The sequence below is a fragment of the Pseudopipra pipra genome, chromosome 5 (assembly GCF_036250125.1).
Source record: "Pseudopipra pipra isolate bDixPip1 chromosome 5, bDixPip1.hap1, whole genome shotgun sequence".
NCBI classification, from domain to species: Eukaryota; Metazoa; Chordata; class Aves; order Passeriformes; family Pipridae; genus Pseudopipra; species Pseudopipra pipra.
In genome coordinates this window covers 19,883,344-19,911,152 of record NC_087553.1, presented here as the reverse complement: position 1 = coordinate 19,911,152, position 27,809 = coordinate 19,883,344, and the positions used below count along the sequence as shown (strand labels likewise).

At 46.3% G+C, this 27,809-nt stretch overlaps 2 protein-coding genes across 2 annotated transcripts in view; one reads left to right on the top strand and one right to left on the bottom strand.

Moving 5' to 3' along the window:
• Positions 1-542: 542 nt before the first annotated feature.
• ASCL1 (achaete-scute family bHLH transcription factor 1) lies at positions 543-2,834 on the bottom strand. The gene is made up of 2 exons (XM_064654831.1): positions 2,081-2,834; positions 543-1,874 (listed from the first exon to the last, which is right to left on the bottom strand). Exon 1 carries the CDS (start codon positions 2,757-2,759, stop codon positions 2,103-2,105), a length of 657 nt encoding a protein of 218 aa, XP_064510901.1. The 5' UTR covers positions 2,760-2,834; the 3' UTR covers positions 543-1,874; positions 2,081-2,102.
• Positions 2,835-11,704: 8,870 nt separating this feature from the next.
• PAH (phenylalanine hydroxylase) overlaps positions 11,705-27,809 on the top strand; it is a 38,546-nt gene continuing 22,441 nt past the window's right edge. Inside the window, exons 1-3 of the mRNA XM_064654830.1 lie at positions 11,705-11,860; positions 15,768-15,875; positions 26,200-26,383. Coding sequence (XP_064510900.1) covers positions 11,819-11,860; positions 15,768-15,875; positions 26,200-26,383 — 334 coding nt within the window. The 5' untranslated portion in view covers positions 11,705-11,818. The remainder of the gene's footprint in view (positions 11,861-15,767; positions 15,876-26,199; positions 26,384-27,809) is intronic.

The following is a 27,809-nucleotide window of genomic DNA, read 5'->3' as shown; positions in this document are numbered from 1 at the left end:
ACTGACAACAAGCAGGCTAGCCAAAAAAAAAAAAAAAAAAAAAAAAGCGGGGAATGGGGGGAAGAGTCCAATTCCTATTTGAGTCTTGGTAATTGGGTACTTTTACAGGCAGATCACGCTATTTGGGTAGAATAACAAGCTTAGAAAGACCAATGTCTCTAAGCTGCCACCCATTTCTACTACTTTATTTATTTATTTTTATCTCCCTTCGCCTCTCGCTTCCCGTCTTCCCCGCGACGGTTTTATTTACTCAGCCACTATCTTTGCAGCGGCAACACAGCAGCCCATGTTTTGGGTGACGGCGACTGTGCTATCCCCCGTGATTTTCAGCCCCGTTGGGTCAGAGCCGTGGAGGAGGACAGGGTCACACCGCCGAAACGCGAGATGGAGCGCCCTCTTTTTTTAATACTTGGGCTTTCGGGGGAATTCTTTAATGTGCAGTGATTTCAGGAAGCACAATGCAATCATTAATCATTCCCTCGCCTTTTGAATTGGATTCACATTTGCAACACAGAAGGGCAAGAAAACAATGGTGATACCGCTAGATCTTTGCATATTTATATAGAGATAGATAAAGATATATATGTTACATCCATCAGATACAAACACTTCATATGCAACTTAGCTCCGGTATAACATCAATTAACATTCTGTCCTTACATTCATGGTTGTCAATGGCAGAAAGAAAAAAAATTGCATGCGGTAGGCAGCTGATAATTTTAATTAAAAAAAAGTTTTATTACGAAACTAGTTTATATAAAACAGAGTTATACAGGACCTTTGTAAGTCTGTAATAAAACAGTAAGAAAAGGCAGTGATGTAGGGGTTTTGTTTGTTTGTGTGTTTCTGCTTTTTTTTTCGCTTTTTTTTTTTTTTCAAAAGGCAGCATATAAAAACAAATGGCTACCGTTTTGCGTTTGGACAATAGCTGCATAAACTTTGTTCACTTTGAACATTGTTTAATAACATTATTAATACATTAACAAAGTTTCTATAAAGTAAGACACGTTGGTGCTAAAGTACATCTGGAGGAAATCCAAGTCCTTTACAAAACCACATACAAAAATGGCAGTTGTAAGGTAACGTCGACTACAAGTCTAAACATGAAGAGGTAATAAGCATTACATATTAAAAAAAGTATCAAGATATACACATTTTAAACCATTTGTACAAAACCTCTATAAATCTCTCTCTCTCTTATGTACAAAAATAGCTTAATATATCCCCAACCGGGTTAGGATAGATACAAATAGATTTTCTTATCATAAAAAATTCACAAAAAAAAAAATTGGAAGCATTCTATGATGGAAACGAGAGGAAAAGCTTGGAGCGAGGGGAGGGAGAGGCGCAGGGAGGTGGGGGGTAGACGGAGCTCCAGGGACTTCTTTGAGTACAGCATAGCTTAACTTCAGCATCTCCACAAACATCGGGAAACTAACTTTGTCCACAGGTGATGAACGCCAGTCTCTGAAGGGCCGCAGCGGCGGCGAGGTGCGGGGGGGCCGCCTTTCTGGTGGGGAGGAGGAGGAAGAAGAGCTCCTCCGCCGGCCGAGGAGCGCAGCGCCCTTCCCGCGGCCCGGGGCTCCCCTGCCGGACACCCTCTCCGCCGGGGCGCTGTCCGTGGCAGTGCGACGGAGTGCAAAGGCCGGCCGGGCTCCGGGGGCGGCCGCCCCGACCGCCCCCGCGGCGCGCAGCGCTGTGCCCGCCCGCTGAGAGACGTGCCCGCACCGCCCTCCGACGGCGGGGGAGCTGGAAACGCAACAGGTTCTTTTTCTGGGTGGATTTCTGTCTCTCTGTGTGCGATCTGTTTTTGTGTTGGGTTTGTTTGTCTGCTTTTTGTTTGTTTGTTTGTTTTTTTCCCTTTTGTAACTGTCCTGTAACAATAAAAGAGAGAGGAGATCAGAGCCGCGCCGGGACCAGCGCAGCACCGGGCCGCGGAGCCGCCCGTAAGTACCGCGGGACACGCGGAGCCCGCCCGCGGGGGCACCCTGGCTGCGTCCCCTCCCCCGGTGGCTGCGCCCCCGCCGCCCCGCGTCCGTCCCCCACCTTCCCCCCCGGCCCTCCGCGGGCGCGTACCCACCTGCCGCCGGGGCAGCCGGAGCTCAGAACCAGCTTGTGAAGTCGAGCAGCTCCTGCTCCTCGGGACTGAGCGGGTCGTAGGAGCCCTCGTCGGAGGAGTAGGAGGAGACGGGAGAGCCCGCCATGGAGTTCATGTCGTGGGAGTAGCTGGGCGAGATGGTGGGCGAGAGGACGCCTGCCTGGAAGGCAGCGCTGACGGCGTCATGCTCGTCGAGCAGCTGCTGCAGGGCGCGGATGTACTCGACGGCGGAGCGGAGCGTCTCCACCTTGCTCATCTTCTTGTTGGCGGCGCCGTTCGGGACGTGCTCCCGCAGCGTGGCGAAGCCCAGGTTCACCAGCTTCACGCGGTTGCGCTCCCGCTCGTTGCGCCGCGCCACGGCCGCGGGCTGCTGCTGCGGCAGGCTGTACCCGAACCCGCTGAAGTTGAGCCGCCTCTTGCAGCGCATCAGCTCCGGCGAGGCCGAGCGCTGCCGCTTGGCCGCCCGCGGCGCCGAGGGCTTGCCGCCCGGGGAGGGCTGTCCGCCCGCCGGGCTCAGCTGCGGCGGCGGCGCCCCCGGCGGCGGCCCCGGAGGGGCGGCAGCGGCGGCGGCGGCCACGGCGGCGGCGAAGAAGCACGCCGGCTGCAGGAAGGGCGGCTGCCCGGCGGCGCTGGACATCCTGGCGGGGCTGCCGCTGGCCATGGGCGCGGAGGCGTCCTCTGCTAGGCGGGGGCGCCCGAGCGGCGGCCGGTCCCGGTGCCCCCACCACCAAAAAAGAAAAAAAAAAAAAAACGAAAAAACGAAAAGGAAAAAAATTTGCGACGTTCACTTAAAGGAAAAAAAAAAAAGGAGCAAGGTGACGGACGAACGGCAGGGGAAAGGGACGGCGGCGACCGAGGGGAGCGGGCGGCGGAGCCGGGCGGGCGGCGGGTACGGCGGGCGGCTCTGCCCGCCCCCCTCCCTCTCGCCCTCCGTGCGGCGGCCGCGGGGAGGCTCGTGGCGCTCGCGTGTGCGCAGGCTGCTTTGCAAAGCCCCTTTTGCAAAAAAGTGGCTGAGGATTGTGTCTCTTATAAGGGGCGGACGGGGCTCGCCCCCCCTCCTCTCCTACACACACACACACACACACATATACACACACGCACGCATGCAGTCTCCCCCCGCCGCCCCCCCGCGCTCACACACACGCACACCCTGCACCTTGCGCCTTCCACGCTCCCCGGTTTTGGCGGCCGCGAGCCGCGGAGCGCCGCCGCCTTTCCAGCGCGGGGGGAGCCCGTGGGGCGGTGGGGGGGGGGGCGCGCACGGACAGACACATATACGCACACACACACACACACACACACACACACACACACACACACACCCCCCGCGCACACACCGCACAGCCCCCCCCTCCCCGCTGCCCCCGCCACACACGCGCTCGCCGCGGCGCGGCCCCGCCTCCCCCCGCCGCCCCCCGGGGCCGCTCCCCCGCCCCCGCCCCGCCGCCCCCGCCGCTCGCGGGTTTGTTGTTGCAAGTGCGTGCGCCCGGCGCGTGCCGCGCTCCCGGCCCTGAGCAAACACCCGCCGGGGCGCCGCGCGGGGCGGGAGGCGGCGCGCGCGGGCCGCCGGCGGGGGAGGGAATGTGTGCGGGAGAACGGGAAAGGGGGGAGCCCTGCTCGGGGACGGGGACGGGGGACGGGGGGGCCCCGAGCGCCGTTCGCTGCCGTGTCTCGCCGCTCCCCGCGAAGGTGGGGGGCGAGCCGGGGCGCTGCTGCGGCGGGATGAGGGAGAGGGAAAGGGTGGCTCCCGGGGCAGCCGGGGGTGCGAGCAGTACTGGGATGTGCGGGGCATCCTCTGCGCCGGCTGTCGTCGGGGCGCTGTCGGGCTGGGGCCACCTTAGAGGCACCTGCCGGAGTTTGGAGAGGACGGAAAGCAGCGGTGCGGGAGGAGTGGGCGCGGAGGCGGCCCGTGGCGTGGGCAGGCAGGCCGGTGCGTGCCCACGGGAGAAACGCCCTTGCCGTTGCCGGGACGGCTGGGAAGAGAAACTCTGCGTGCGGGACCACTGAAGGGCGGTTTTCCCTTTTCCCTGGGTAGCACCGGGATTTCTGGTTATCGCTCCCTTGGCTCACAAGCCCTGCCAGCCTGTCGCGACCCTCAGCCCCGGGGGCTGTCGTCCCCCCCGCTTCCAGCGGCCGGAGCCGCGTGTGCCCGGCACCGCACACGCCCCGCGGACGGGCTGATGGCTCTATTAGCCAGCAACGACGGCGGGTGAGCCGGTGTGGGTGTTAGGAGGAGGACGGCTGAGAGCAGAGCAGGGCAGAGCAGGCTTCTCGGGACAAGTCACCTCGAATTACCCCTCTGGAATGCTGAGCGCCACGGGGCGAGCTTGTCTGGAGAGAAAGAACAAACCCCTCTTGGGCGCGTCCCAAGTGGATGGTCCTTGCCAAGGTCCGGCACGAGAGGGAGGAGGTTTGTCTCATAGGGCAGCATAAAGTATGGATATATTGGGCAGAGCAAGCAGGTGTGAAGTCAGCTCACCCTTCACTACCAGATCCTATTCCTAAGATCTTGCTGGCCCCGGGGAACTCACGGAGCCCCTGCCCCTCCCCTGGCACCCTGCAAAGTGGAAGCAGGTCCAAGAGGAAAATGGCATTTGCTGGGGAGTCAGAATGGACCTGGCCTATGCAGGGTCCTCGCTGCTACTCGTGCCAAAAGCAGGGCCACCAGCATGCCTCAATGCTCAGCCTCACTGTGTCTCCCAGCCTGCCTATATTCCTACAGCCCCCAGGGTCGCTGTGACCCCCAAGTCCTGCCAGCCTCAAGCTCTCAGCACCTCAGCCCTGCTTTTCCACATTTGTCTCTTTTCCACATTGGAGCCACAACTGAGACTTCACCTGGAAGCCGGGCTAATGCCCTCCTGCCTTTCACATATCCAAGTATTTCTGGAAGCTTTAACATGTTTTCTGCCTTCAGCTTTGTCTCATCTCCACTTCTCTCTGTACTTTTCCATTCTGTAAACTCAGATGTGTATGCTCTCTAACCAAGTAACAAGAGCATGATATGACAGTGTCACCATGGGTAACATTATGGCTCTAGGAAGTCCCTGATAGGGGGAGTTAATCCCTGGTGCTCACACCAGCTCTAAAGTGTGGAAGGAGGGGACCTACACAGTCCTGTTCAGGTTTCAACAGAAATGAGTGCAAAAGTAAGCCCTGCTCTGCTGCTGACCTCAATTACAGCAGCCTAGAGCTGTAGAAATCACTTCTCATCTGCCACTGGACCCCTGACCCTGGTTTTGCCCATGAGTTAAACAGTGATGCACATGAGTTTAAGCAGCAACATTATACAGGAGAACCTTAATGTGCACCTGTTAGCTAGTATTTTAGTAATTTTTTAACATGGCAGCTTCTAATGCACGTGTGATGAGAAAGGTGAAGTAGTTCCATATGGTCTAACCTCTGACACGCTTATATTAGAGCCCTCTTCACTGGCCACTGAGTTTGACTTTTAGCCTATTGTCTAACTGCATGTGAAATGTTTCAAATTATTTTATTCTCTCTTAGGCAGGACAGCCAAATCTAAGCAGGATAAAATGTTTGCTTTTATTTTCTGTTTAGGAAGATCTCCCTCTTCAGTTCCGAGTCTTCTGAATGGTTTGTTCAACATCCCTTGTCTGACGTCAGAATTGTCTTCGCTGGAAATAGTTGTTGCATTGCCAGCTCCAAGTTGTGACTTTGGGAAGTGGTAACAGAAAAATAATGCAGCCCTGTAAACTATATGTATATTTAAGCCGTGTAATTATTCTGGAGCAGCCCACTTCCAGACCGTGTGGAAACACCACGTAGGGACATTCTTGCCCTTTTTCCCTGAAATGGCAGAATGAGAGTGGAGTTTCTGGGTCCCACCTTCTCTAGTCTCAGAGGGCTCTAAAAAAGACAAAAGCCACGAGTTCCAGAGGTCATGAAGTGTAACTCCCATGTAGTTTTGCCTCTGTGGTCCTGTGCCTGCTTGTTTACCCCGGCTCCAGGTATATTTGTGTGTAGGGAAGGATGGGGGGCAGAGCCTTTTCCTCCCTTGGCTAAGTAGGGGCCTTTTCCATCCATTGCCACCGGGGAACAAACTCGCTCCTCTGAGTTGTCTGAGGTAATACCAATCTTGCCAGCTCCCCTGTGCAGAGTAAGGGGTCTGGGGCTGCCAGATTTAGAGATAAATATTTTTTCAAGGTCCCCCGCCTCCATCCACTCGTATGCACAGCCTTGCACCTGCACTTTGAAATTCTTAATTCTAACATAATGATAAATAGCCCTTCCCCTTTTCATTGGGCTTTTTTTGTCTCTTTTTTTTTATTATTATTTTTTTCTAATCTTGAACTGTTGTTATTTTATAGTGACTTTTGTGTGTGCCTAAATCGTAGCCACACTCATGAGGTCTTTTGAAGTCCTTACTTTTTTTTTTTTAAAAAAAAAACAACTTTGGTATGCCTTTTTTTTCCCCCCCTCCACTTCTTTTCTTTTTTAAAGGCCATTTACGTTATGATTAAATGCCGTCTTGGAAAAGCAGAACGAAAGTCGTTAATCTATATAGATCTTCAAAGAATCGATACATTCGGGACTTCTGTAGGATTTGTTACACTCCATTTTGTTACAGTAGGCAGCTCGTCTGGATTTGGGCACATGTGTTTCTCTCCCTCCCCTCGCCCTCCCCCTCCCTTTTCCAGCTTCCCCCCCAAGAGTGAAAATAAAGTAAAAGGTCTTTCATGGTAAACAAAACCAGCTTATTCTCCACATAGAACACATGAATAGCTGGAAAAAAAACTTACAATAAATGGTGCATTTTTTTCTCTGCTGGGTATAGCATTCAAGATCAGTCCAGTATTCAAGAAGCAGTCCATTTTTTGCTCAGCAAGAGAGTTTAGAAAAGAAGCGTGGGGTCTATTCAAGGATCTTTTCCCCCTTCACAATTGCTGGGCTTTATGAAACCTATCTTCCATGCCTTGTCAGAGTATTTCTGGGGACCAATTAGTGCTTTGTTGCAAGGCTTCTTTGCTGAATCTTTGAGCAGCAAGAAAAAGCTCTCTTGAGTCTCCCCTTATTTTGACTATTTCAGTCATTACTCAGTGTAATAATTAATATGACAACTGGACGCTGAAGTTTGTATAGAAACACCTCGGCTGCAGGAGAGAGCGTGCAGTGGGTGGTAACAAGCTACAGATCAGACCGAGAAGCCACACACACAAGGAAAGGGGAAAAAAAAGGAGGGAGAGAGAATAATGAATGAAAAGAAAGAGAGAAAGAATAAAGATAAATAAATAGTTGGTGCAGCCCGAAGAAACATAATACAGACTTGTAAGGAAAAAAAAAAAGGCACTTAGAAGGGGGGGGAGGAGGGGGGGGAGGAGGGGCGACCCCAGGGAGGTAAACTTATTTTGAAACAGTTTTTATGTGAATATAATTTTCAAAACTTTGTTAGTTTCAGAAGTCAGGAAATTATTTTCTCCTGACGGTTGTTCCTTCGAGTAAGTAATTTTCTAGGAGCATCTGTTTACACTTTTGCATACTTGATAAACTTTAACGCCTCTTCCTAAGCGTTCCCTTATGGAAAGAAGAACTTAGAGCATTAAACCTTATTCGTGAGTAATTGTTGCCCATCCTGCCCAGGGTGGACGGAGGCTGGTTCTCGGGATAGCAAGTTGTTCGAGTTTTCTTGGCGTTGTATCATATACAAGAGGAATAAAGCCTGTGTTCCAAAGAAGAATTAAAAATGACATTTGACCAGGGACACTGCTGAATTCTCCTCGAAAGGCGTCTTGGGATGAACACTCATCACTTTGCAGACATTTCTTGGGCTGCCAATTAGGGCATAATAAATAATTAGAGGTTTTAAGCATATTAGATACAGCTCATGCTAATGAGCTACATCAGGTCTTGTGCTAACCTGAAGTGACAGTTTGCATATAGGGCTGGGAAAAAAAAAAAAAAAGGAAAAAAAAAGCTATCCCCGAGGCAGCTTTCCCCCCGCGGCCCGGGCCCGCTCGCCTCTCCGCAGCTTCCGCGGGTTTCCCCGAGTGCTGCCGCCCGGCCCCCACCGCCTTCCGCGCCCGCGGAGCGGAGCCCTTCGCCCACCGGCCCCGCCGGGTGGTCCCATTGTGCGGCCACGAGTCCCGCGTCCGTCACAGCCCCAGGGGATAAATCACACCGGGCTGTTCCCCCGCCTCCCCCCAGCGCCACTTCTTGGAGAGCTAAATTTTGGGACCTGGGGGTGGGGGGTGTGTTTGTTTCCGGCGCCTCCGAGGCGGCTGTCCCCCGTCGGGGGTGAGAGAGGGTTTGGGTGATGCTTGCCGCAGCCTGGGAGGCGGATCCTCCTCATTCCCCGGGGAGCGCAGGAGCGGGGACAGCCGAGGTCCCCCCGCTCCTGCCAGCGGTCTCTGCCGTGAGGACACAGTGCCACCTCCCGGCCACTGTCGGCCCGGAGGGAAGGAGCCAGGGGAAATTCTCGGGGGAGGGCATAGATGGGGTACATCCAAAAAGCATTAAGGTTTTGGGCAGCCCGGGTCTGTAATGAGAGGGGACATGGCCGGGCGGTTTTGCAGCCGCGATGCAGACTGGGGTGTGAGGACATTCAGGCTGTCTGGGGAGTAAAAGAAGAGCTACAGCACCCCGAGACCTCTGGTAAATGTATACACGATATCGAAAAGGGGGGCTGCCCCCTGCCATGCTCACACACAAATCGCCTGAGATACCCACGGATTCCTAATCTGGGAATGTTTCGTGAGCTTCTGTTTTCACTAGAAAATCTCCCCTCTCCCCCTTCCCCATTGCTCCCTCACATCGTTTGGGACATTCTGAACCAGTAGGGAAAAGACAGATTGCGTCCTTGCACAGGAAGGGACATCCCTGCCCAGATAAGACTCACAGGTCTAGGGAAGCCACCACTCTGCAAATACTGGCTAATGGCAAAGGCAGGAAAGAGCAGTTTGAAAAGCAGCCAAAGTCCGTGGCCCTTTGAACTTGCATTGTGCCGGCCAGGGGAGCCTGCCAACTTTCAGTGCAAAGAGCCCTGTTAGGCTGAGTAGCATATGCAGGAATGGATGCATGTGGTGTGTTTGTGTGTGTGCAACCAAAGTGTGTGTTTCTGAGGGAAAATGTGTGTTTTTAGGTGAAAGCAATGTGGGACATCAGTGCATAGCTGCATATGGTTGAAAGGAGCGGGGTTGAATGATGCTGCAGCAAGAGCCCAGAGCAGGATTGGTGGACTCAAAGCTCAAGTGCTCACACAGGGGCCACCACAACTTGAAACCCAAGTGGGAATTCACAGTTAGCAATGTCATTGCAGGGAGATGAATCTGTGCTTGGTGTGCTGAACTGGTACTTCAAAGAGGACAGGGAAGCTCTAGCAATTTGGACTCTGAAATGGTCCAAGGTAACCAATTCTGATGCAATTACCTGTTCCTACTGGAACGGTACTGGGCACACACTCCCACACCCCTACACCTCTTTGCTCCAGAAGAAGAGAATTTGGGAATTCCTGTTGACAAGCAGGAGCTTTGCTTCCCCTAGCCAGTGCCTTTTGCTACCAGGCAGCCTCTGATAGTCCAGACAGATTAAACAGTGAACTGGTGGCTATACACTGGTGATACTATTATGACTATGTACCAAAAAGGGATAAGATTGCAACATAAGTAGAAAAAGCAGGGGATAGAAGGAGGCAAAATAAATAGTTACAATAAGTTGAGAGGAGTACTACTTTGCATACCTGATGTTTCACTTTTACTTGCCATTACCATCAGGTAGAGTGAACATACATAAGAAAAGGAATGGAAAAAAAGGGGGAAAAAAAGGCCAAAAGCATGTGGAAGTTACAGAGAAATAAAAGAGATAGATCGAAAATTAGTGAGAAGAGAAGGAATAAAGAAAGAGGAAGGCACAAAAAATGACAGAAAGAAGGGTTTATGATTTTGGATGCCACAGTTACTTTGGTCAGCCAAAGGACATGCATTTGATTTTTTTTTGAAATCTCACTGAAAAATATGCCAAGTAGGAAGCTTTCTCAGGGTGCCCTTCAGCGTCCCTATAATGGATAAGACTGTGTCTCAAGCTGCACAAACACAGGACACAAAATATGGGCTACTGTAGTGAATTTACTGACTGAGTAGTTAAAAACCAGTATTTTTTATACTGCTGGCAATTACTGAGGATAACCTCCTGCTCCATCTTTCCTTGTCCCCTCCTGCTCCCACAATGCCAACAGGGCCCAGTGTGTTATATGTGCTTCACATTTGGCTGCCTCCCCTGACCTGCCAGCCCATACCATAGGCTTGCTGATCATTTCAGAAATTAACTTTCTACCCCTAAATGCAACTTCAGGATGTAAAAAGAAGCAGCTTTTCTGAAAAATGTAGATATTTGCATCCAAAGAACTGAGTTACTTCAGATGCATGTTATACAGTGATAGTTTCAGTAAAATGGATTCTGACCCCACAGTCATGGGGTTCAACATGAGTATGGACTAAGATCCCTGCAAATGGCTCTGCTCAGTTTCCCTACTGCAACACTGATTGGATTTAGCAGCTATTGGATTTTGTAAGTACCAACAATTCACAGTCTTTTTTAGTGTTCACCAATCTGAATTTACGCTGATGCATGCAGTAGAACTTCCCTCAAGGCTGAAATAACTCTGAAGAGAATTTATCTTCATTACAAAAATATAGCAAGATTACCTGCCTTTACATAGTTTGTTAGACTTGATCTTCCCAAATGACAAAATAGATACTTGCCCAGCTACTTTATTTTTCCACCTGCTCTCCCATACCGGGGTACCACTCTCCAGTATTCCCTTTACACCTTTGGTGACTCTTTCTTAACCAAATCTTGGCTCTTTTGTATCAATACTTTACTAACATTTTCTGAAATAATTTATGTCCCACACCCTGTCTCCCTTGTTGCTTTCCATGGCTTACGCTTTCCATGGCTTACAAGAGTACATACATCTGCTACATCCTGCTGCCATAGAGCTCTGACCTAGTCTTTCCTTTTCCTTTTCTTCCTTTACCTTCTTCCCTTTCTTCATGTTCAGGGTCATATCCCAGTGTGAGGTTCATGCATCTAAATCCTATCTCATGCTTCCCTTACACTGGGTATCTCTTTCCAGTGTCTAATGAGTGATGTCTTCTGCTCTCTGACCTCCTGGAAGCACCACAAAAAGCCCTAATAAAGGACAAATCCCTCAGCTGCTGTGCTGTGGCAGAGCCTGACGTGCCTGGCATTTGACATCCAATGAGCAGATCCTGGAGAATATCTGATGTCTGTTCAAGTAGAGAGACATCCAATGGGAAACCCACCTGAGGCTGAACACACACGCTGCAGTGGGAATGGATGGGCAGGAGGCTGAACTGAAAACGATGTGTTGAAGTGAAGAAATGAAAACAGCTGATGTTGATCAGCAGAAGGAAGACTGTTAATTCAGAGCATGCTGCTCGTCCACGTTGGGTGCAGATAGAAACAATATGCTGGAAAGCCGCTGTGTGCAGGCGTGGGACTCACAAGGGGTGGCCACCGTGGAGCAGCTTGTTTGTGTGCCAGGGGTGGGTGTGCAGGGAGAACGCCCCCTTGGCATGTTGTCCAGGGGAGGGAGCTGGGGAAGGGGAGGGGAGGGATGGGTTTGCCTTGCTTGCTCCACTTTAAATACCTTTGCACAGAGTTCTGTCCACTGCAGTTAGGTCAGAAAGCTTCACCTGCTGTAGTGAAGGGGCCTCCCTGTGTGGGCATTGCTGCCTCTGCAACATGGACTCACAGCACAGCAAAATGAATGGTGACCCTTTCCAGGTAGGTGATGGTGTCTGTGTGCCTGCTTTTTGCAGAGGGGTGCCTGTCTGCCTCAATCCTGTTTGCAAATCTTGTCCCCCACTCTCTGAGAGCCAGTTTGACCCAAGATGGGAGGAATCGACATGGATTGTTTTGATGCTTTGTGGTGTCTGGTTGCCACTGTGCTCTCTTTGGGCAGCCCCCATCCTTGTCTGTTGTTAATTGTGCTCACAAAAGTACAGTAAGAAAGCAAATAAACATTGCAGTAGTATCCTTGCATACATGGCAAAGAGAAGAAGAAGCAGAAAAGACCAGCAGTCATTAGAAGTCTTAAACCTGTGTGATGAAAGAAAGCTGTCTTCTTCTGTTAAAGAAAACCAGATGAAGTTATGTGCCTTCTAGTGGAGCTATTTGTTAAATTTTGGGACTCTGATGTTCCCCTTTTTAATGTTTACTGACTGACTTTGAACCTTTGGCTTTGGAAAATACAGGAAAGTCCTGAAGCCCATGCCCTTCGATTACAGGACCTAATGTTACTGCAGGGACAAGTGACATAACCTGAGGCCAGCATGGTTAATTATTAGGACCAAATTCGGCACGTATGTGTCCTATGCAATGCTCCTGAAGCCAGAGAAAAGCTGCACGAGATGTGCAAAAAAGGGCTTCAATTTATACAAACCTTTTTAAGAGCTGCCAAGGAAGCCTGTTTTTCTACTGCTTTGTGTGCTGAGGCTGAACTCCCACAACAATTCTATAGGGTCTCACCTTGCTACTTGTCCAAGTTGTGTAATTGCTTGGTCCCAAAAACATCTATGGGAGATCAGCATTTAAATGCCTTAAGAAACCTGACTTGGAAAATAGTTCCATTTTCACAAGTAACTTAGGAATATTATTTCATTTGAAATTATTTTTCACTTTTTTCCCCTAGAATTTTGTATATCTAGTAAGTCTGGACTTTACAACACAGAGGTTAAAAATTTTGTGTCCCTGAAATTGCAAGAAAAACTTTCTCTGGCTTTAGCAGTGTTGGAATTCACTCTGAAGGGCTTTATCTAAACATGTCATAAATGGATTAGAAGGCTGACAAGATTATGTTGTTGAGCTCCAATACTATCACAGGTGTCAGAACAGCAATATCAATCTATGTGCACAGTGGTTAACTAAAAATGAAGATTTGCACGGTGCTCAGGTAAGCCTGTCCTTACATCTACACATCACTTATCTTTGCGATTGTACTGGGTCCGGGAATGGTTGTTCATGCTCATCAAATGATTCTTATTTTACTGGAATAAAAAAGGATCTGGAAGAAAATTAGAGCTTAATTTATTCCATTCTACATTTGTATATGTGTTGTTTGATATTGTCCTCAGTGTATATTGATGGACATTGCCTCTATATGTATTGATAAGAACTGGGTACCAGGAAAACAATCATTTCAGTTTTCTTTCCCTTTGAAATTAAAGCAAAGAAAGTCTGTCTGTGGGCAGACTCAGGCATGAACTGATGCTTGTAAAAAGACCTTCCAGTGAACTGAGTGCATATGCAGATGGGCGAGAAGTTAAGGAAGTATGATATTGTTTACAGTGTTGGTGCCCACTCTCACTGCAGTGTGTCTTTCTTTTAAGCACCAATATAAATCAATTTACAAGAGTGGGAAAATGACTGGGGATAGATTGAAAGCAGCTGATCTCAACACATCAAGACTAGTGGCCAATGAGTTTTTTAAGGTATTTTTGTGTAATCTTATCGTATAAAGAGATCAATTATCATCAGAATTACCTTGCAGGACTTAAACCTTGCATTATATCCCCTGCAAGTATCCAAACCACAAATTCTTCGTTTGTCATGCAGATTCAAGTCAATCTGTCATATGAGTTGGTCCTCACAGCATGTCTTGGCAAGAGTACTTTAAATATACAACTGCATGTCTTTTAAAATGGTTTCATTTCAGACCATGAAAACTAAATTCTCGATCCATCGGGCAGACACTAGTGAAGCGCAGTTTTGGCTTTGCTGCGTGAAAACAGAAGGACAAAGCAACGCACAGACAGTATTTAAAATGACAGTTTTGGTTACACTATCATAAAATTTCTGTACTAAAGACATTTGGTCTGACTTTTGCCAGACTCCTGTCATTGTTTTCCCTTGTGGTTGCTTGAGGTGTAAATGGGTTTCATTAGCCAGCTGACACACCACTTCCAGCTGCTTTTCCTCTTGGTCCTCATCATGTAAGAGCTGGGCTGACTCCCTGGCTGGGTGAGGACCCAGGAGACACAGAGATGCTGTGGTGTCACAGCTGAACAGATGGAAATCTTCCTTCCGGTGCGTAAAGCCAGTACTTCTACTATAGTTCCCAATAGAAGTTCCCCATAAAGGTAAAAAACATTTGGAAAACCTTTGCAGCCTCTGGAAATACAGCCAGATAGAAAAATGTGTTGCCAGTCTCTGGAAATAAAATCTCAGGTTAGCAGCAGCCTTGGAGGCAGCCTTGGAGACAGCCTGAAGAATCAGCAATTATGTACTTTACAAAAGAAGGCAGTTCTTCATAGCTCTGGAAATGTAGTCCCACCAAGAACTTGATGTCTTCAGGGCAACTGGATTTGCTTATTAATTTGTCTTCTACAAACGCTATTTTTTCTGAGGACAATATTTGGGAATTGAGACTCTTTACACTCTGATTTATATGTTCAATTAAGCAATAGCTATAACGAGGACAGGCTCTGACTGAAAATACGGATCTTCATAAAGTAAAATTGACTGGGTACCTTGAATCAAGTTTTGGCCCAGGCCTTGTTACACCAGGACCCATCTGTGTTGCAGATGTCTGGTGTGATCTTTGAAATACCCATCAGGGGCAATTTGCCCAAGGCCAGTAGAAGTTAAAAAGAAATGAAACAAACCAGCAAATAAGACATTAATGTGACTCCCAAAAGTTTATGATGGTTGTGCATCAAATTTACTCTGACATCAGAAAAATTAATTGATTCTTGAAATCTCAGCAGGCCATGTCAAGTACCCAGATAGTTTTGAAAATCTGGCTCCACTCTAGGATTCAGTTTTCTATTTCTTAAGTGATGAAATAACTCTTCGCTACTTAACAGGGCTTTTGTGAAAAGAAACACATGTACTGAGGCATGCAAAGACATTCTAGTAATGAGAACCATGAAAATAGTTAAAATAAACATTCTTCTTTCTTGAGAATACTGGAAATTGCCTTTTGGAATTTGCAGAGCTGAAAATCAATAAGAGAAAGAGAACAAACATAAATGAAAACACATCTTGACTTAACTGAGTCCTTACTGACTGTGGGATTTAGGGAAGATTTAAATGTTTGCTCCAATATTTATTCCTTTTTTGTTTCTTTTACTTTCTTTGTTTGATGTCATTATCTTGTTTTTAAATCACCTTCTATATACCTCTTGTGCATATGTCCTCTCCCCTGGGGATACCTGGAAGGTACAAAGAGAAATGAAATGAATCATAGATCATGGTCTGCACCTCTGCACAGAGCTTGTCTACATTGCTCCATTTAATCCTGAATGTTAATGAAAAGAAAGCCTGAGGGAAGGACTTTGCACTGTAGCTGAAACCAAAGTGCAGTAATGTTTCCTGTCACCCCTGAGCTTGATATACCTGACAGATGAAGCCAGGCAGAGATGATATTGGGTTATTTTCATGTCCTTTTAAACTGCCTTGCTCCCACAAGGACCCAAGTTTGAGAGAAGGGATTTGTGTCTCTACCATCATGAATCGGAGCAGCCCCAGAGCTGCTCTACTTCTGGCATCAAAGTTGCCTTGATTCCCACTGAAAGCTATTGTATATCCTCTTTACATTGCTGATGAAGTGCAAAAAGGAAATGGAGGAAAGTAAAACTGACTCCCAGTGTAAATCTTTTCTGTTTGTGTGTTTTCTTTTCTGTCCTTTCAGGAATCTATGTACATTGAAGAGTCCCAAAATAAAAATGGTGTGATTTCTTTGATTTTCTCTCTGAAAGAAGAAGTTGGGGCATTGGCTAAAGTCCTGCGCACATTTGAGGTAAATATTTTCCTTCAGGAAACCTGACTAGGTCTTTACAATTTTGTATTACGGTAACATTTTTTCAGGGTATTTGAGATCACGTTTGTTATTCTATTTCATTGCCATCATGGGGAAAAGCAGCATGCATTTCTTTTCTGGGCTTACAATCCCTTAAAGTCTTGGAGCAGAAGTAGCCTTTTTAAGTTAAAATTTGATTTCAAACTTCTAAATTAAAACCTCTACCTTTGACATGAGAGTGGAAAAAAATGCATTTTTTTCACTTAAGAAGGAAATATTCCACTGTAACTGCTTGAGTAAGAGGTAGGAGTGAATTGGCCATGACCTAATATTGACTTATAATCAAATAATTTGCCTTATAACTTATAAGGCAAATGTAACATGCATGTGAGCCATGTGACTCACACTACATGTCGCATGAAGCATTTCTACTGGGGGCAGCTACTGTCCCCCTGGCTCTTGTCCACCTCAGTAAATATCTGATACAAATAAACCCACCATCTCCCACCTGTGAGAAGTACCTGTACTTCTACAAAGTCAGTAGAGGGTACCTGCAAAATAGCATCAAAATTACAGTACTTTGTTTACACCAAAGAGATTTAACTTGTACTGATTGATTTGGGAAGCTTTTGGGGAAACGAGGAGTCATTTACCTTTCAGGACATTGTGTGCCTATTTATTCTTGTAGAAATATTTCCCAGATATCACAAATGCTGTTTAAAAAGCACGAAATCCCTGCAATTCACGATGGTTGTGTTGCAACACACACAGCTGTGTACTCTGTGCTCCCAAACAAATACACTGTTATATTGGTTCTGTGGCTTTTTTTTTTTTTTTTAGATCCTCATATAATATTTGTGCCTGAAAACAGCAATTTCTCTAGAACACTGTAAGAAGGTGTGGGTTGCTTATTTTCCATTCATAAATTGAATTTACTAGGAAATGAAAGATTTGTGTGTTATTGGTACAAAGGAAAAATAATTATAAGTTATAGGACATATTTGATTCATTAGGATGAAAGGAAATTCATGCCACTGACAGCAGAGCTAGTCTAAATCTGTGAATTGGCCACTGTAATACAGTCCTGTAAAATGTCTGTATGTCAATGATGTGCATGTCTGTAAGTGAATTAAGAGACTGTTGATATTTGCTTATTAAATGCATTACTGTCTAATAACAAAATTACTGTCAGCTCTAAAGAAAAATCTGTAGGAGAGCTAGTATAAAAAAGAGAGAAGTAGGCAGTTCTTGGATGTGACTTTTCTTGCCCCAAAGCAGATACCTAAGCTAGACTGTCTGAGTCATGTTTTTTCTCAGTGACCCTGATGGCAACTGAGGAGTTGGGACTCAGCTAAAGGTGTCTGCACTGTTGGCTGGGTGGTTTTCCATCCCAATGAAGCTAACTCTTTCTGTGCTAACTTTTAGTCTCCTCTAGCACTGGGGGTTGACAAGAGACCTGTACATATGTGCTCTTATATCAGTTTTACATGCTGTTGACAATGTAGTGGAGAAGTGGATGTGAGGCTGGAACAAGGGGATTTAATGGTGCAAGCCTGACCTACCACTTCAGCTCCTCAGGGCTGTTGTTAGTGAATTCCTGATGTGTAAACCAGAGCAGCCCTTGGGCTGTTCTAACTCAGTTCAAAGAACCTCACCCTCTGCACAGTGGTGTAAGACATACACATGCACAGGGTAACCTCCACCCTTTTCCACCTGGGCCATAACTACAGTGCCTCAGAGACACAGACTTTGTGCTCAGTGACATCCACAGCAGAGACAGGGAAAGTTGTAACATGCAGATGAAGAGTGGGAACAAGAAGGAAGAGCTTGAGAGAATTTTTTTGTCACTGCTTAATAACATCAATTGTGAGATGCTATGGGAGTTCAGACTCTCTGTTGGTGGGCTCCTCTGAGCAGGGAGATATCTAGCCTTGTCCCCAGGTTTCTGTCACCAGCTTATTTGCTGGCCTGAGGAAACGCAGTGGGTTTGTCCCAGAGGGACATCACAAGGAGAAGATGTGAGGATGGCTGCTGTCTGTCATTGCTTCATGCAACCACATGAAGTAGGAAACAAGGAAAACAAAAAAGCCACAAAATATGATCAGGCTGTTCCCTGGAGCAGATGTGGCTCTGCAACTGTTGACTCCCATGGAGGGGGTCCACACCTTGTGTAGATGCTGGTGCCGATGACCATGTGTGGTCAGAGACCGTCTGTTCCTTGCTGGGGCTGGGATCTGCCCAGACTGCTGAGGTCTCTCTCGGCACTCATTCATGGGAAGGCAGGCAGAGAGCACAGCTACACTCTTTCCTTCTCCCAGCTCAGATCTGAGAGTGATTGAGACAGGGCCTCCAGCACTGGCTTTGAGGATTTTGCCTCTTCTTGAACCAATTTATAAAACTACCCTGGGACATGAAGGGGGGAGTAAATGAGTGAGCTGTAAATATGAAAGACTTGAAAATACACCGTCTCTCATGGGGAAGGAAGCATGGAAGCAAGATCCAGACTGAGATACAGGGAATTGAGGGGATACCTAAAGAAAAGAGAGATCTTGAGGTGCCATCAGCACATGGACTGCCTTTCTGAAAAGGTGGTGTCTATGTGGACCTAGGGAGGTTCATCTTCTCCTTGGTTTAAGAGCTGAAGAAAAGAATTCTGTTATTTTTGGTGGACTGTCCAGTCACTCTTGAGTCCCTTCTTGAGATGCAGAAGCAGCTTTTCACTCCCAGGTTCACATCCTGCCCATGTTCTACTTCTGTGTTGGGGTGAAACTTGGCCAGATTTTAGCCCCTATCACAGCTTGTTCTACACAGGCAGCAAGAGCCCAAAGGAGCTGTGGTGTGTTCTAGCCTGTCTGCCCCTAGATATCATGAGGTCCAGGACTGCTGGCTCATCAAGCATCATGACTATTTCCCAGTCCAGATGTAAACTGGATTTATCCAAGAGTCACATCACTCAGGGAAGGAAGTAGTGTCCAAACACAGCCCTGCTGAACTGGATAAGTCCCCATTGTGGAGGCAAGGAGGAACTGAAGGTAGGGGAGCCTCATTCAGATAGGGCAAGGCCAATGGCTACAGAGTGCTCATGGCACAGAATTGTGTCCTTTAACTGAGACACCAAGTTTAAGAGAATATCAATATGTTTTGTGGAAACAGTAATGTTTGTCCTACTGAAATGTCCCTCAGGTTTTCTCATGCAGTTGACAGAACTCACTCTCACATATGATTTTTTTGCTCTAAGACCCAAACTCTAGTTTTCTGTTTGAGTCCCAGTTGCACACAAGTATAGCTACAGTAACAACTGTTGGTTTTCCTATGTAGATTGAAGGCTTTTTTTCCTGAGGAATCTCCTCTGTATACTCAGCTCCTTATGTCTGCTGTCTGAATGTCCAAAATGTACTTGATTGTTTCTACTTTTTTCTCATGTTTGTTCTCAATTCATATTCTCTTTTATGCATTTCAGAGTTAGGTCAATGCACAGTGTCCAAAAAGGGCAAACAGTCTGCATAGAAGAAGGACAGGCACATATTTAAAGAAAGACTATATGCTGAAAGCATTTCTGTCTCTAAAAGCAAACACAGACTATGTCTATGGAAGAGTTTAACAACCATTTTGAGCAGGTGAGGAGTCCTTTCCCAGTCTCACACTCTAACAAAAACCAGCACTCAGGAAGACCCCTCCAAACACAAGACCTCAGCAGGCACCTAAGCTTTTCTGACCCCTAGTTCTTGCCCGCTCTCTGGTTTGCAAATCCTTGACTGACTGCATGAATCTGTTCCTCCTGGACTGCTCTGTGGCACTGCTGACAGTGCAATCTCTGCAGTCTCTTCACCTTTCCCGTGGAAAGACATGTCTGCAGGACCAGACTCTCACTCTGACGTGCTGTAACATAGTATCAGCTCAATCATGCCCTGCAATAAGCAGATTTTTAAAACTGAATCCACTTTGCTTCCATGCTAGATGCTCTGTTTCTATATGTGGGAAACATTCACTTTTTGCTTAACAAACCCAATTATTTTGCACTTAAAAGCCTATTTGTCCATAACATTTATCTGTTCCAGCATGCATGCAGCTTCCTTATGGGCTCTGCTGGGGCAACACCTGAGTCCTCATTACAGGCTTGAGTGTGGCTGTCGAGACAGCATTAACCCACCAGCAGGGTGTTTACAACAACATATTTTAATAGGACCTGCTATACACCTGTTTGGTGCAGCCATGTGCTGCTTATTTGTGTCATGCTGTTACAGAAGATGATAGCTAGGAAGCCTTGAATAAATACCTTAGCCTGAAACAGAACATCACACATACATAACATATCATGCTTAAAATAAGGAAGACAGAATGGCCATTGTGAATTTATGTTTCTTTTTTGATTCACGTAAAAAACTTATGGAGTAAAAGTGAAGGTCAAGAAAAGACAGAAATCTTCCATGTTTCTTGTTGAAACTGAAAAAGCAAACCTGATCATTTTGGGTTAACCCTTGGTAGAAATGCTTTTTTCTCTGTAGTGATAAAAGCCTATTGAAATCAAGATCCCTTTTTCCATTCCAAAAGAAAAAAAAGTGAAGAAAAAAAAAGTTGTTCTTCCTAAAATATTGGCCTTTCCATTGTTAAATTCATCATTAAAAATATCAGAAATAGACATTTCCATATGTAAAAAGGATTGCTTTCAGTCTTATTTGCAGATTTTCCTCATGAATTTGTGAATACATTAATCTTCTCTTAAGTTCTTTTTAGGATAGAAAAAGTAGCGGGAGATCATCAACTGTATTAAGTGGCAAACATTGGACTACAATACAAGTTTGCTCAACTCATTCTCAGAGAGGAGCCTTCTATCTTTTCTTCACTGATGGGACCTTCTCAAGTACAGAGCAGGACTCCAGTAGAAGGTCCAGCCATCCGTGGTTAGGGCTGTAGCTCAAAAGCAGCCCCATTGATTTGCATGAAGTACTCCTGCTCCCAGAGTAAGTTACGGTTTCACGGGAGTAAGAGTGCTCCATGGGAGGACAGGATGGGAATAACAGGCTGTACTAAATGAGACTGCACTTCAAGAGCCAGCAGAGATGACTCTGCTCTTTTTCTGTTTAGGAACTTCACTAAACAGAAAGTCCAACGTGACTGTTATCTCTTTGTCTCTTGGGAAGGTATTGCCTCTGCAGTGGTTTGGGTTGTTTCCAAATCAGGGGAAGAGAGCAGTCACTTTGGCCAGAGGGTGTGTTGGAAGTGTCTACAGAGATAGGTGAACAGGCCAGGCATGCCCCTACCACAAGACCTGTTTTTTCATTTATTGTACATATGCACAGCTACGATCATTTTATTACACTGCTCCAAAGGCTGGTCCTCAGTCTTATCTTTCCTCTTCCTAGGGGCAGGAGAGCAGGACTTCTTGATCTAGCAAACCAATGTGAGTTTAAAGACAGGAGTGCCCTCTTAGTAGGTGCATGTGCAGTGCCACATGTTTTTGGTTTGTCATGCTCCATGTGTTTTGTAGCTAGATTGTGCTGAAAGCCTCATGCCAAACTTCAGGGTTGAAACAGAAGTGCTAAGTGATGGACACCAGGGGCTGCTCCAGGGCCAGCTGCCTTCTGGAGCTGTTTGCTGGCAAGGACCTGCTCTGGGTCACTGCCTCCACAAGCTTGGAAGGAAGACCCTAGCAGATGTGAAAAATATGGAGAAGTGCTGTCTTCATCTGAGAAGCAGCCCCTTGGGCAGTAAAGCTGAACCAGATGGTTGCCTTTGGCTTCACTTTGGGAATCCACAGCTGAAGGCATCACTATAATTTCCTAAGTTCCCTGATCTCCTGTGAAAATTAGGCACTGAGCTTCTACTTGTGCTTCTGAAAGTGTCCTCCTTCAGAAAACCCTGGACTACCCCATGGCAAGGGTTAAAAGAATGTCACCTTTTTCTTGGTACCAGAAAGTACCAGCAAACCCTTGTTTTGGGAAATTTCACCCAAATTCTCACTGAATGTTGATTAGCGGCACCACAGTGTTGACAACAGTTCTTCATCTGGTAACAACATGGGGTTTCCTGATGAAACCAAACTTAATTAATGGCAACAGTCATGAAAACAAGCTACAGCTGGAATTAACAGCTGTATTTAGTTTTAGAACCATGTACAGGAGCATTTAGTAATGGATAAACAGAAGGACATATAAATGGCATGGAAATTAGTAGCCCATAACTTTCCCAAAGAGGATCCATCCCTACTGAAAGCTTTCCCAAGTAGCTCTGAAAACACAATTTTCCTTTTCCAATACCTGGTCATTAAGCTTTCTGAGTGTGTGACTAAATTCTCTCATGAAGTGACCTCTGCAAGACTGCCTATGTAGTGTAACACCAGGCTGATTTTACCCTACTGGTGTGGGGCAGCTGCAGTGTAGAAGATGCTCAGTTAGGATGGCATTACTGGAATAACCCGGGGAAGGGGTTGGAGCTGCTTCACAGCCTCTGAGAGGGAACTAAGGTTGAGATGCAGCACTGTGAGGTAAGGTAGGCATGGGCAATCTCCCCCCTGCATCCACCATTGTCCATGTTGTAATTTGATTTCTGTATCACTGTCCCCTTCTAACTTGCTTAGAACTAAGTTCTAACTTGATTTTTGAGCTCTGAGAACGTGTCTTGAGACTTCTTTCTATAATCTCAATCCATAGACTCATGTGATTCCTACCAGCTCTAAAATAGGAAAGGCAGAAGAGACCAGTGTTACTAGTTCAGATGTGAATCCAGCCTCAAATATATGACATCCCAGATCTTCCAAAACCAGTTAGGTTAGGAATTAGGTTCCAGCAGGAAAAAATAGCTCAGAAAACTGGAAGAACTTTTATTAGCTGACTTTCTCAGGTAGCCATTTATCTCCAGAAGCTGGAACTTTAAATAAAGCATCAACTACTGCGAGAAACCTGATGCAATTGCAAGATTTGCCAATATCAAGGATACAAAAAAGTTCTGAACAATGTGAAATTATGAAGATTAAACACTAGATGGAGTAGTTGGACTAGAATGAAACTGAGCTTTGTAAAACAACTCTAGTAACAGTCACTGTAAATATTTTGAAATCAAGGGCTTAGTAGCAAAGCACAGCATATGAGAACACATTTCTCCAGGAGTGCCAGTTCAGGGAGTTGGACGTACGCTGCCAAATTCTTGCTCTGAAAACAGTCACCAGAAGGGTTCTCCCTTCAGCTTCTTCTGTTGTGAGATCCTGAAGCTTTGGCAAAAAGAGGTAACAGGTTGGCTCTGCACATTGTTGAGTGGCAGATATCCCTCAAATAGATAGCAAAGCAGCTTGACACTCTGCATGAAGACATCCTGCTTATCTCAGGTGTAAGAAAGGAGGTCACTCTCTCCATGAGCTGCTTCCTACCTGTCTTCCTTTTCCCCCCTTTTTCCCACTGTCTTAGGTTGCAGTCATAGTTTGAGAGACATTAGTGGTTCTGCTGCCGCAAGCATACCTTGTACCTGCCCTGCAGCTTATCTCTTCATTCCCAATCTCTGCATCATTCCCTTAATTTTGTGGTCATTGCTGCCTGTGCAACTGCTCACTGAGCCAGGTTAGAGAGCTGGTACAGAGGAAAAGTCATCTGGTCAAAAACAAAAAAGGTGTCTTCAGTCTGGAGAAGAGAAGGTGCTGGGGTGAACTTATTGTGGCCTTTCAGTACTTAAAGGGGGCCTGTAAGAAAGATGGGGACAGACCGTTTAGCAAGGCCTTTTGCGATTGGATATGGAATAAAGTTTTAAACTAAAAGAGGGTAGATTCAGACTAGACATAAGGAAGACACTTTTTACCATGAGGAGTGTGAGACGCCAGCATGGTTTGCCCAGAGAGGTGGTGGATGCCTCATCCCTGGAAAGATTCAAGGCCAGCTTGAATAGGGCTCTGAGCAATCTGATGTAGCTGATGATGTCCTTGCTCATTGCAGAGGGGTTGGACTAGATGGCCTTTAAATGTCCCTTCCAACCCAAACTATTCTATGGGTCTGTGATTCTATGATCTCTCAAACAGCTCTGCTGTCTCTGGGGGAGGGATGTTGAGGCAGGGATGAACAATTGTGGGTGGAGGAGGGAAGCAGGGAATAACACTCACTGAAGAGAGGTCCATGTTATCACAGCTCTGCAAGATGTAGAAAGCCTAGTCAGAGCTTAGGACCCCATTTCACTGTGAATCTACACAGAGACAGAATACAACACCCCTACACATCAGTGCAAAGTGAAAGTAAAGCAACACCTCAGTGTGCCTGTGACGAGCCTTTGGCAGGCGGAGGTTTTGCAACCACTCTCCACCTCTCTGAGTGTCTGTGCAGAGCAGCTAAATGCCCCAAGCTCCAGGTGCCAGACCATGCCGGAGCACTGCTCCACACAGCATGGCCATGGCGGAGGGGCCAGCAGCCCCCTGCGCCTGCTCTCTGTCAGAAACTCCCAGCGCCTCACCAAGCAGAGGGTACAATGTGCAGTCTGTTTGTGAAATGGGGCTTTGGAGGCCTAAAACAAATTGTCCTCAGGGCCAAGGACAGTGGCGGCCATTCTCCCTCCCAGGCGGCCCCTTGAGGAGGGATTCACCCCCATCATCTCTCTAGGGCAGCAGTTGGTGAATGCGCTTTTGACCTTTTCAACTTATTGTATTGGTATCTAGCCAAACAATTTAAGTTCATCTGTAGCGTGCAATGCTCAGGAAACAGAGGAATTACATGCATGTTTCCTACCAAGGAATAAACTGCCTTTTGTGGTGGAATAAATGAGGCATTTGCTGCTGATGGCCAGATGCCCTCCTGTGCTGTGCAAGCACTGAGAGGAGCGAAGAAAACCTTAAAGGATTTGAGAGGCTCAAAAAGAGGGACGTAGAGATAAAAAGGTTCCCTCTTTCTTCCTTGTAGGTCACAAGTAGATCCTCACAGTGTTACTTCACAGATGAAATCCTGACCCCTCTGCAGCAGGGGGTTGACATTGACACCACCAGGGCCATCACTTCACCCCATGTAGTTTGGGATGTTCTTTAGCTTGAAAGAAGCAAAACAAAAGCTTCTCCAGGGCTGCTGAGCACCATGTGTCACCTCATCTGACTCTTCTGTGGTAATGATTCTATGATTCTGTGATCTTCAGGCCCAGATTTCCTCCAGGGATATGTATATTCCTCTCGGGGGACAGAAGCCCAGGCCTGACCCTGTCATTCCATGTCTTCAGCTTCAGTGTGAGACTGACAGGATGGTTGGTTGGCAAAGTGAGTGCCCACTGAAACCTGTTTAAAAGGTTTTTCTCAAAAAAAAAAAAAAAGAAAGTGCAATATTTTCATATTCAAATTACAGTGCTCAGGAAAACATTTGAGTTCAGCTAAACTGAGGTAGATTGTCCCACACTTTTGCTTAAGTGACTGGAAAAATAGGATTTTTAGCTACTTATTGCTCACACAGCAGCATGGTGGCATGTCTGAGTTTAAGTTCCCATTGTCTATAGTCATCAAGACTATACTTGCCAATGAACTCTTTCTTCAGAGCTAGAGGACACTGCTGATGGTCAGACAGAATTCCAATTTCCAAGCTAAAGAAAATATTTTCTGTGATTAGATCCTGGAGCAGTACCAGAGATACTGAGGAGTCTCAAAACTTGACTGGACACAGCCCTGAGCAATCTGCTCTAGTAGAACCTGCCTGAGCAATCTGTAGGACTAGCTGATCTCCAGAGGTCCCATCCAACCTCAGCAACTCTGTGATTCTGTGACTTAAAACACCTATGTTTTTATTTGCACAAACGTCGGCTGCCTTTTTTTTTGGTGCAGATCCATGTTTCCTGTTGGATCCCTGCCCAACAGCTGCTCACAGCCCTGAAAATTGTGCAGGTGGCTTTGCAGGTGACTGTGCAGTGGTTTGGCAGAAGCTTATCTCACAGGGTGCACAGCTGCTTGCTTTTCCAGTCTTCTTTCAAGATGCTCCTAAATACAGCATTTAGTTTCTCTCGAGAGGGTACTCTACAGGTGGAATGCCTGCTTCCTGTGTTGATCCTTGGGAAATGTCCTTGTCGACACAGACAGGCTCTCATTATGTACTTGAGGTACTGGAGTCACCATTTACAATACAAAGCCTGTTTACAACTTGTATCCTGCTTCCACCTTCTTCTAACCTTTATGAGGGTGAATCCCACATTTCATTCTTCCTTTTTGTCTCTCTCTCTGTTGTGAAAATCTTCAGTTCAGTAGCCCCAAGAGGTAAGTGTCTACTTTTGAATTATTTGGATTGTATAGTATGGTTTGTTGACTGACACATGTGTTTATCTAGCCTTTATGTCACATTCCTCCTCCCAAATCCTGTGGCAATAAAATTTCTTTTTCTCATAGGAAAAAGGTATAAACTTGACCCATATTGAGTCCCGACCTTCCCGTCTCAACAAAGATGAGTATGAGTTCTTCATTAACTTGGAAGGCAAGAATATCCCAGCACTGGATAAGATCATCAAGTCCTTGAGAAGTGATATTGGAGCAACAGTCCATGAGCTTTCACGAACAAAGAAGAAGGACACTGGTAAGGATACACTGACAAGGTTAACACTGACAAGGAATATTTGTGTCACATACTGAAATTACTTATTTTTCCCATAGTAAAGGAGATCCTCTTGGATCTTTGTGGCTACATTTCCCCGTCTCTGCCTATTTTGCCTGTGCTGTAAGCTTTTTCATCTGGAGATTTTCTGTCAGTGTAAACTGCCATGCTTCATCTTTTGCCGTGCTTCTGACTAGGTCTCCTGGGAAACTAGGGAGACTCTGCCACCCACTTTCGTATGAGCAGGACTAACTCTCTATTACTGTAAGAAATCCCAGGGTGGTCAGTTGCAATTCTGCTCTTGGAGGGAAATAAGGAAAATTTTGTGAGTTGTTCATGCTCCTAATTCTCAGAGATTTGCTAGAGTTGAGGCTGCCTGGTAAGGTGGTGGCTGCCCAGCAGCTAGTCCGAGACATACTTAAACGCCTCTTCAGATAACAGATGTGATTTTAATAGGATTTCAGACTTTAAATACTTTAGGTCTGGATCTTCCTCTTCCTTCCTAGGAACAACATGAAAGGACTTTAATACCTTCTTGAGATCAGTGCTGGTAATCCTTTTACCATTTCCTTTGTGTCTTAGCCATGACATTACATTTGAAGATGAAAAAGAAGAAGTCAGATACTCTTTAGAGTCAATTCTCTCCATTCATGAGATGAAGGGACAAAAGGTTGATTAGGTGATTTATGATCACGTCAAATCAAAGAGGTTCACTTTTGGGAGCTTTTTAATTTCCAGAAGAAAGCTACAGGACCTAGCAGGGCTTAACATTACTTTTATTTTTCTAGTTATTATGAAGAAGTAAATAATAAACCTTATTAAATAATGAAGTTGTGTATAAGCATAGACCAGAGTCGGATGGAGACACAGCTCTAAATATCATCCAAGAAAGTCTTGTGTGTGGAAATTCTGATGTCACAGAAATCAAAACTCCTGTGGTCAGCTGTAGGATTAGGATTTCACTGCATATTACTGAGTTGATCAAAGGGTTTTTTGAGCTAGATTATCCTGTCAGTGCTTCAGAAAGGGACTTTATCCCCTTCTGTCTGAGAGGATAACTTGTGTTTGTTTGTTAATTTCAGTAATTCAGAAATAATATAAAGTGGGAGCAATTTATTGCTGAGGAGACAGAGGAAGACTGATATTTCTTTTTGCCCTTTCCCTTTTTTTTTCAGTTTCAACTCCTCTCATGAGTAGTAAGGGTCCAGTCAAACTGAAATCCCCAAAGAACCATATTTTGAAAGGTCAAACAAGCCCTGCTTAGGGGATGAACTGTGGGTGGCAAATTCTGGGCTGAGGCAGCTACAAGGGCAGACTGAGATCGGAACAGCTCAAGCTGTAGGAAGTGTGGTAAGATGCTGTCCTTTATCAGTGATGACATTAACAAATAACAGGCCTTGTGGTGCCT